General features: G+C 33.5%; 1 protein-coding gene across 1 annotated transcript; it reads right to left on the bottom strand.

Annotated features, from left to right (window-relative positions):
• Nucleotides 1–1928: 1928 nt before the first annotated feature.
• On the bottom strand, nucleotides 1929–8385 carry LOC139697375 (brachyurin-like). The gene is made up of 7 exons (XM_071596054.1): nucleotides 8341–8385; nucleotides 6976–7129; nucleotides 5273–5450; nucleotides 4037–4194; nucleotides 3604–3714; nucleotides 2574–2713; nucleotides 1929–2108 (listed from the first exon to the last, which is right to left on the bottom strand). The coding sequence occupies exons 1-7, from the start codon at nucleotides 8383–8385 to the stop codon at nucleotides 1929–1931; spliced, it is 966 nt and encodes a 321-aa protein (XP_071452155.1).
• Nucleotides 8386–10535: the final 2150 nt, after the last annotated feature.

The following is a 10535-nucleotide window of genomic DNA, read 5'->3' as shown; positions in this document are numbered from 1 at the left end:
TGGGTGGTGACCTAACACCCCCCGCCACACCCCCTTGTGGTGGCTTGCGGGGTATTGTGTAGATGTAGATGAAGCATAGTCAACATAGAGCAAGCAATGAATAGAATATTACTAGTAGAGATAAAAGCAGAACTGACAAACTTGGTCATTGCTCAGGTATACATGCCACCAAGCAACCATAAGGAGGAAGAGGTCGATAGGATATACGATCAGTTAGAGGACATAATTACGTGTGTAGCTGCAGGTAAATATTTGATAATGATGGGGGATTGAAATGTGATGTTAGGCAAAGGAAGAGATAGTGATGAGGTGTGGGACTACGATTTAGGCACGAGGAATGACTGCGGGGAGAAAACAATTGAGTTCTGCTGGAGGTAGGGGCTAATGATCAGCAAAACTTGGTTTAGACACCACAAAAGGCACAGGTATACATGAAAAATGCCAGGTGACTCAAAAAGGTATCTCATATATATAAAAAATATCTCATATATATATATATATATAAAATATCTCTTATATATATATATATATATATATATATATATATATATATATATATATATATATATATATATATATATATATATATATATATATATATATATATATATATATATATATATATATATATATATATATATATATATATATATATATATATATATATATATAGATAGTATATAGTACAATACACAGTAACACACAATATAGACACAAAAAAAGAACACTCATACGTATTTTCTTGATATTTCGACGGAAACAATCCGTCTTCCTCTGAAGATATAGAAGTAATGACTCCATATAACTGGCCCCTGATATAAATTGTATAAAATACGTCCTGATTGTATTCTATATTCCTCTTGATTAGTAATCTCATTACTGAAATAGCATCTTGCATGCCCCTCCCCTTCGTAAACCTTAACTGACCATCTCCTAAGTAATCATTTGCCCTAATCTCTATCGTTTTTTTGATGATGCTGAAAACTACTTTAGCTGTGTGTGAAATCAAACTTATTGTTCTGTAGTCCTCACATGAGTAGCCTTTTTATTTTTCTGAATAGGAAGTAACACTAATATCACAAAGTCTTCCGTCCAGATTCCTTCCTCATATATGCCACAAATCAGTCCATATAGTCTTTTCCTCCCACATTTTTGTAAACCTTTAAAGAGGGGATTGTTGGGAGATTATCAAAGGAGGTAAGAAAGATGGATACAGAAGATTTTGATTAGTAATGGGATGCCAAAGACTGTAATAAAGGGGAGAATGTTAGGCCAGCAAGTAAGTGGCAGGAATAGGATAGGGAGGTTAAAGGAAGGGAAGAAGGAAGTATACAGATTTGAGGAGGGTTTGTTGTAGTGTAGGATGCTTGGTTGTGCTTTGTTAGCAGACACAAGTTATTGCCACTATACTGCTAGGTAGCTTGTGTCCATTCAAAACCTACCTTAACCAGCAGATGATCAAAAGTAATAATAATAATATACAAGTCATGGACTTAGATTCTGTACATACCCTAAATTAAGACTTCATTTTTATTATTTATTTGACACTTTCTACTGTATTAGCTTCGTGAATAATTGATCCTGCGAAGAAACACTTCTTTATTCACTGAATTCAATATAAAATATTAATACTGTAGCAGAGATTCACTAGCTTAAAATATTCTCATTTTGCGAAATTGTCAAGATCCATAAATAGGCATAGGATTAAAAATATTGGTTTTATTTTGAAATATGTTTATTTTCAAACTGGTGTATAGTTTAGATTTTCATATACATTGTTCTTATAATGTTTAATATGATAATGCAAGAAAGCAGAGAAATATGTATTGAGGTAATCTCAAAAAAGATTCTTCAAAGTACATATATTTGCAGGTTTTAAACTTGTATCATCTTCAACCCAAGGTTACTCTGACAGTCTTGAGTTATAATTATTCATCACGGATTGCAATTTGGGTATTAGTTTCTATCCAGTCAAGATAGCTTGTAACGCGTGTAAACGCATCAGGGTATCCTTGTTCACAACCAGCTGAAGCACCAAATGAGACAATTCCAACTTCAACATATCTACCATCTTGTCCTTGAAGTATCAGAGGGCCACCGCTATCACCCTATAAAAATAAATAATAAAAAATTACATCCTATCTCCTGATGACAAAAATAGCATCTTCATCAGGTTACAAGAATGAATAATTGCTGCTAATTTTACTCTTGAATATTCAATAAATACCGGAGAATTAACCATCAACTGCCTTAAAAGTTTTTCATAAATTTTTAACAACAACCATTGTAAAAAGCTATTTCATTCAGTTGCTTCCTCTTTTATGTTCTTAATTGCAAGTTTTGTAAAAAGCATATATTTCATGTGTCATAGAAGGCTCTATAATAGCTCCTCACAAATACTTTTCAATGCCTTCCCAACATTTAACGTGCCTTTCAATGCTTTCCCAACCCTTTACTTGTGTCTCAGTACTTCATAAAATCATTTAACATTCCTCTATGCCATATATTATGTACTCCTTATTATGAATATGACATCATTATTTTAATGTTCACATTAATACTTGATAACGCACATTGCAAGATGAATGTCCTCCAGTTGTGTCTGTGCAGAGCTTGGTGGGTGTAATTATATCTCCAAAGGTGTTGGCACACTCCTCGTTGCTCATCACTTTCATGGACACATAATTCAGCATTTGGCTGATACCCGGAGAAGCTGTAAAGGAATAAAATATCTCTTTAAAACCTAGGTAATTGCATTATAAGTGAAGAGGTGCAATGTACTAACAAGGTTAATACAGTATTTTCAATGAAATGATATGTGGTACATAAAGTAGCTATGTAGATTGTATTTTGTACTTTGGTTTATGATCATTGTTTGGATTCTGCTATCCATGCTGGAACAGGGGAATCATATCCTTAAAGTTGAAAGTTTTCCAGTTTGACCATTAGCAAATTCTATTGCATTTAACCCTCATTATCAGTGCAGGGAGAGCTGTGTTAGTTTACCTTATCTTTTTAAGATGCCCAGTGGTGGAAATTTTAATTTAACTACTAATTAAGTTGCAAGGGAAGGAATTCATTCAACATGGTGATTTACAGATTCTACCATGTTATCGAATTATATCAATACAAATGGTGAAAAACACAAAACACTACAAATGGCGATTAAGTAATTGTGCTAGTTTCTTGTATGAAAATATAATCCATAGTATTAACCTTTAAATAATAGAGCACCTTTTATAAGGGCACCCAATTAGTGTTTAGTAGCAACCCAGTTAGTATAATTGAAAGTTAGTAAAAATCAGAATACAAAATTTTCAAATAAAGGCACATAGTCTATAATGTACATTTTAGGACCTAATGAACTATCTAGACATTTTGGGCATTATCATCCCAGTAAAAACTTGCTTTTGCTTTATAGTCATTTAAGTATAATATACTTTTATATTTATACTTAAAATAATGTAATCTTATACTACTAACTCCTATATACACTAATATAAATTTATTTTAGCTTAACTGCAAAATAAAAGCCTGTATGCTTATTTAATGCCCTACTTATTTGTCTATTTTTATAGTCTTTAAAGAATTAAGACTACTCACAGTCGCTTGGCTTTCCCCAGCCACTTACAGTGACTTCGTCTCCTACTAAATCATCAGACTGCATGGACCTTGGTGGCAATGCAATGAAATTGACGTAATCTGTAAAAGAAAAATCAATGAAAATTTTCTTAGGGGCCTCCAGGTAAATCCAAAGTTAATTATGCATAATACATTCCAAGAAACTGCAGGAGATGCTGCAACAGTAACTTTTTGACAGAGTTATCTGCTAATATGCATTTCAATGCAACAATTGCAGAGTATAAAAATCATTTGCCTTAACTCTGAAATTGTTTCATTAAAATGCTTATTACACCTAACATATTGATTTTTTTAAAAAAACAATGACAAGGAGTGTTAAATTTAAAGGTTTCCTATCTTATGACTGAGAATTGCTAAGTATTTATGAATTTCAGATACTCACTTGTCTTCTCTGCTTGATTAGGGAGTCTAAGCAAAGAAATGTCATTGTTGACTGTATCTGGATCATAATTTTCATGAACATGGACATCTTCTGTCTGGAATGTTTGTCTTCCATTCTCAGAATTGTCATAGGCATCTTCAGCTCCAAGAATGATGACAAAATTTTGAAATCTGAAAAAATTGATTTTAATAGGTCAGGTATAAAATTCCTTTTTGTTTAATGAAACTTTAAAGTGTCAAATATAGGATTGGATCTTAATTCATATGAAACCTTATCTGTCATGACTTATTTGCATTAATAACCTTAAACAATGATGTGGAAGGCTGATTTAATTGCAATAAAAGGTGCATCTCTTGCCTCTACATGGTAAACATTCCAGGGTGGTCTATATCCAAGAATAATCTATTAAAACAGGATTCAAGTAAGCCAAACTTTGATCACTTGATTCAGCTTGTTTGCAGGGTGATATCAATTAAAATTTTTCAGTTGGCACATTTTGGACTTATTTAATGAAAGATTATACAATTAATTCTATATATCTCTCATCTTGAAGTTATAACTGGTAACATATACCATTCTGTACTATAGCTATATACTGTAATGGGTTAATTTTATTATGCATATCCAAGGGTGTATGTAATTATTTAATACTTTGAGGAAATGTCTATCATTATTTTACTAATCTATTGCTTGTATTTAGTAAGTGTGTCGTACTTAGTCTGTAGTATTTAGCACAAATGCTTACATACCTATGTAAGCATATATGTGTGTATGTACATGATATTTCTAAAAAAACAATCTTTAAAACTATTATATGTATATATATGGTCTTACTTGAAGAAGGCCAAGAATTCAAATAATCTACCAAGTGAGTATCCTTTTAAGTGTTATCTGTATGTTATTTGTATTCATTTGTGCCATCCAAATATTATATATATATATATATATATATATATATATATATATATATATATATATATATATATATACATATATATATATATATATATATATATATATATATATATATATTTATGCGGGAGGATTTTAATGAGGCAAAGTTGAACTAGTGTATGTACAAGTATGCAGAAGCTGATATTATCTCAGAATTGTTTTATGACATTTCTCTTTTAGTTTATTCTGACTTTGATCTTGGATCTTTTTTGTGCTATTATTTTCACAATATAAACATGTTTATAGTTTCATGGATGTAATGGAATTAACTCTTGTAGTTTATCCTATACTTACTGATAACCACAATGACCAGCAGTAAGAACCCAATTTTCAGAGATAAGGGATCCACCACACACATAAGAACTGTCCATGGATATCAGAGCTTGCCAGGGAAATTGCCCATGCTTTGCTTGATGGCCACCGGTGATACGGGAACTATAGCGTGGATGCACTGATGAAATACCTGCAGTTGCTGTGAGGATGAAATGATACTGTATTTTAATATAAGTGATTACAAATTAAGAAACAAATAATGGCATTAATTATGGATTATATTAATGAGGTTCTTTATAAAATTTCATGGACATTTTTCAGTTTTTAAAATTCTTTATGGGGAACTCATTATTCATATAAATCTTATAATATGAAAATTTATTCATGCTTCCTCAATTTGGAATGCCAGAGCACATGAATGATATAATATATTCAAAGCAATCAAAGGGGGCATTGTGAAAATGATCGAATCACTCCGAGGGATGCAAAACTTATGTACTCCTATGTTTCTCATTGATTTCTGTCTTGGCAGTTCTTTTTTCTATTTTTCAAACAAAATCTTTACTCTCTGTTTCCCTGATAACGAGATGGTAAACAATATCCATTAAATCATCATTGAACAGCCTCCCCTACTATTGCAATAATTTTGTTTGAAATTCTTAGTTTCTTGTTGGGTTTTGGAATATATATGAGATGTATTTGATTCTTGTGAAATGCATGGTCTGTTTAATTTTGGAAATTCACGCATAATATGAATAAGGGTCTGCGAGTAAAAAAAAAATATATGGGTAAATACATTTTTGTAGAATTCAGATGAGTTTTGTCATTTCCCAACTGAAATCAAATTGGGAAGCCCTCCCCATTCTAATAGCATGCCCTGAATTTTTTTCCCATCTTTGAATCAATGAGAAAAGACTTCAAACTCCAGCAACCTTAGATTTTGGCAGGTGAGAGTAAGTTTGGGAGTGGTGGAGAAGTGAAGAAAAAATAAGCAACAAAATGTTTACTCAGTCAGTGGCTATGAACATGGTTTCAATGATAGTAGAAGGTATATTGTCACAGTTTTCAATGGCTATTTTGCATTTATCATGTAGGAGCATCTTCAAAAGACATGTCTTTCTGTAATGCATACTGTTCCATATTTTATATAAAAACATTTTATCTGAGATAAGGTAAAAATATTAAGTGACTCATTCCAGCAATTCTGATTTTCAGTCTCTTTGATTAGCTGTAGTTACATTTACTTAGGTACTGATTTCATTGCATTTATGTTATATTAATTCTAAATTTAATTTGTAATATATGGTTTTAAACTTTAGAGTATTCATATTTCTATCTAAAAAGTAAAGAATTTATAACTATGCATACAACATTTAAGCTTTAATAAATCATTGTGCACCATGAAAACTTAAAAGGGTATCTACCAAATATATATAAATATTATGTAGGAAAAGACACAATTTAAATGATAATTTGGTTTCGATAGAGACCTCAGAAAATATTAATGGCAGCCATGGTACCATATCACCCAAAACACCCATAACCCATTCTATAAGCAGTCAGTCACCTGCATATAATTAAAATTTTGTAACGCCTTGATGACAGTTTAGAGGTACCCACCAAATAAAAATGAAACTATTGCTCTAACTTAAGCAATTATATTTGACATTATAAGGAGGGGCAGTGGATATTATACTTATTACATTTAAAGCAAAGAGTTTTACCTGGTTGTGGCTTTGTTCCTCTTTTGAAGCCTGGGAATACCTCTGGCTTAATGACCTGACTACTCTTAATGTGGTCCCAGTAAGCACCAGTGTATTTAGGGTTGATTACTGGTGGGGTAATTGTTTTCGGCTTCAAATTGCGGAAGTTGATGGCCTGAAAAGAAATTTGATACATTTATTACCTTTTTTTACTAAATTCATTTCAAAGTAGGTTTTAGGTAGTTTGTAGGTTTCATAAGCTAAGGTTTAGTAAAATCCTCTAGGCTACATTAATCCTCACAATTACTTCTTTGATCATGTGTTAAAAATTCCAATTTCTTTATTTGTATCCTTTAGAGATTCATTAGTATTAGTACAGTAAACCCATGGAATGGCAAGTATTTTAGCTGCCTCTCTATGAAAATTTCCCAGATAATTTCAAACCTTACTGTGTCAAGTATAATACGAAACCTGGGGTGGCTGAAAAATTTACAAACCATTTGGTGCATGCCAAATGATTTGTAAATCTGCCAGAGGACAGGAATGGTAGCACTTGGTATCTTGACAAAAGATTTTGCGTCCCAAACAGTGCTATGCCACGAGTCTGTGTAAATGTGCATATTTGCATGACACCCTGCAATCCAACGGAATGGTGTGTGTCCGGAGGTTATATGTGTTCCCCGTTCCATTCTTAAGTCGGAATACCGGCTTTCCTTTCCGCGGCAGGGCCCCCATGGAAAACTTTTGTAAATGTCCATTCAACTCAAAACAGTATATTCTCTGATTTTTTCGAAGCGAGGGATTACCGTGATACACTTTGGAATATATTTGACACCTTCCTTTCCCTATTCACCCGTTGATGCGAATTCCCTCTCTTAGATGTGACTTGCGCGACAACCTTTTGAAAAGAAAAGAGTTTGTACGGTTGGTAGATTACTGAGAATTCTTGCATTCTGCATGCGTTCAAAAACGACGGGAAATACAATGGAGTGGCGCAGTATATGAATGTCTGAAAGGCGTTTCATTTCCGTAATACGATCTGAGCGGCAGCTAGATTTCGTTCCGCGAGAACAAATAAAAATAGCGATATCTGAATAACTGATTCAATGATTAATCGAATTATCCTTTTTCCGAAGTAAATGTTATTCTTATTCCATTTCAATAACTTACTCTATCCTCGATCCCTCGTAGTACATAACCAAGGCATAATGATTGCTTTAATTTCGGTGTTAGTATATTTTAGTTATTTTTTATAGTAATTTTAGTTCCTATCTCTATGCTCAAATTAACCACCTATCCATTAGGGTACAAATAATATCAGGTGTCCCTAGCCTCCCTTAAAATTTTTTGTGCAAACATATAATTAATTTTAGGTATGCTACTAACCTGCGTGCAGGCAACCAGCAGGAGGACAGCGATGATTCCCTTCATGGTGATAGCGAGTGCTGAAGACACGACTTATTCTCTGCCTTTTATACCAATATGCATTCTCCCTCTATTTCATTAAATTCTTTGAATTATCTCAAGTGATAATATGTCAGCCTTACGTATAAGATATATAATTGATAATACGTAAGGCTTTTGGCGGACTCCTTCAGGGCTTTTCCCGAGTTCTTATCTCATAGTGCTCGCTTAAAATTCTTTCCCAATTACACTACCTATAATATCCTATCGTAACGCGGCTCTTATCAGTTTCATCTTAAGTTTCTTGTCTCAAATATACTTTAAGTTGAGGATAAGGTTGTGTCGGCAAATTTTTGTTAAGTTTTCAAATTGAAGCATTAAACCTTTTTAAAGCAAGAGCATTTACTGAATCGTGAATTGTATATTCAGTATGAATCTGAGGATAAGAATTTCATTATTTTGTGTTAAAGATCATTTATTCAGTAAAAATTTCTATTTCAACCACAGATTCAACAGCCGAGTTGACGGTGTTCTAAATTATTTACGTCTAATTTTTAAAGGGGTGTCATTTCATTAATATATTTCCTTAATCGGCTGAGTGGATGAAATCACCCCAAAAACGTGACCTGTATGAACTTTAACTAAATAAATGCCTATTTTAGTCGACTAAGAAAATTTTGGACTCACCCTAGAAATCTACCAGAAAATTTATGGCATTGGCCGAAGCTGAAAGTTTGTCTTTTTCACATCACTTATTCACGGTGTAAATAAGGTGGAGTTGAGATACCTGTATAATTTAGACTTTTCTTCGAAGAACGACTAATGAACCAGGAACTGCTTTTTAAAAGCAGGCGCAGCATTTTTTGTGGCATAGTTCCTTCGAAAGGAAAGTTTGTCCAGGAGACAGCGGTATATGTGAAATACATGCATTTATGTTCAAAAAGTTGGATTACAGGTGGAAATAATATTTATCCCACATGGAAATTTACCCGGGTTAGGTGGAAATAAGGTGCATCCAGGAAGCAAATTCTACTTTTTCATGAGGAAATTAGGCAGCATCTTATCATTAAACTGAGGATATTCCATCATAAAGACAAAATTTCATTTCTAATATCCCTAATACCAACCAGCATCTCCAATCCATTTTGTTTGTTTTTAAACCACAGAGTTGGTGGGGGATCACCTGAGGGAACTGAGCACTTACTCTGCTCCGATAACTTAAATGTGAGTGCATTGTGCTTTTACAGCCCAACGGGGGTAACTATGGATAGCAAGCTCGTGTAAGAGTTTATTTGTAGTTAATTTATCTTTAAAAAAAATATTTATTTGATTGATGGGTCCCTTTCACGGTAGTAAAATCACCATAAACCCTGAGTGCGTGTGTGCTTGCGACACATGGGGGTCATGGACCCTAGTAGGATTGTTTGAACATACGCTGTCAGCTACTTTTTTCCTATATAATTTGCATATTTTTATTCTCTTACGACCTCCTCTGGATCTCATGCAGGCATCAGGTTTCGTAGCTGCCGACGAGTTCGTTTATAACAAGTTGATATCATACGAGGGACGTCGATTTCAGTCATCAGATTCGTGGATCGCAGATCAGACCTTTTATTTTTTATCATTTTCCTTTTTATTCAATTTAATTGTAAGCTTATTTTTTTAATACTTACATTAAATTACCCCGTCTTCACCTATTTGTGGGGATAATTCTCTCAATGTATTTCATTTTGACGGCCGTGGATTAATTCTCCATTTATTTATTTTGCACCACTGATGTAAGTTGATCAAACGTATGTTAAAGAATTCTGCCGCTACATCTATCAATTTCCCAAATGTCTTCCGTGATGCGAAAGATCTTTCATGTAGTTTTCCCTCCATCGCTCTTAGTGCTTTATCACTGCGCATATTTATTTGTTAAAATAATTTTTTACTCGACCATTTGTGGCCCGGTAATGAGAGACTTTCAATCCTTTCCTAAGAAATGTCTTGAAGATAATACTTCGAGTTAGTCTGTGGGTGGAGGCATTGCGCCGACAATATTTTAATGTACAAAAATGCTTTCACCATGGTCGTCTCAAATGGCAAATGAAAACGCGCGCCAGGCGTCGCCACGGTAACCTTAATCTACAAGACAGTCTCGGAGATAAACAACGGTCGCCATGAACAGCGCGATT

This window comes from Hetaerina americana, unplaced genomic scaffold (genome assembly GCF_022747635.1).
Source record: "Hetaerina americana unplaced genomic scaffold, ioHetAmer1.1.p SCAF_74, whole genome shotgun sequence".
Taxonomy (NCBI): domain Eukaryota; kingdom Metazoa; phylum Arthropoda; class Insecta; order Odonata; family Calopterygidae; genus Hetaerina; species Hetaerina americana.
This window is presented reverse-complemented; position numbering and strand designations above follow the sequence as displayed.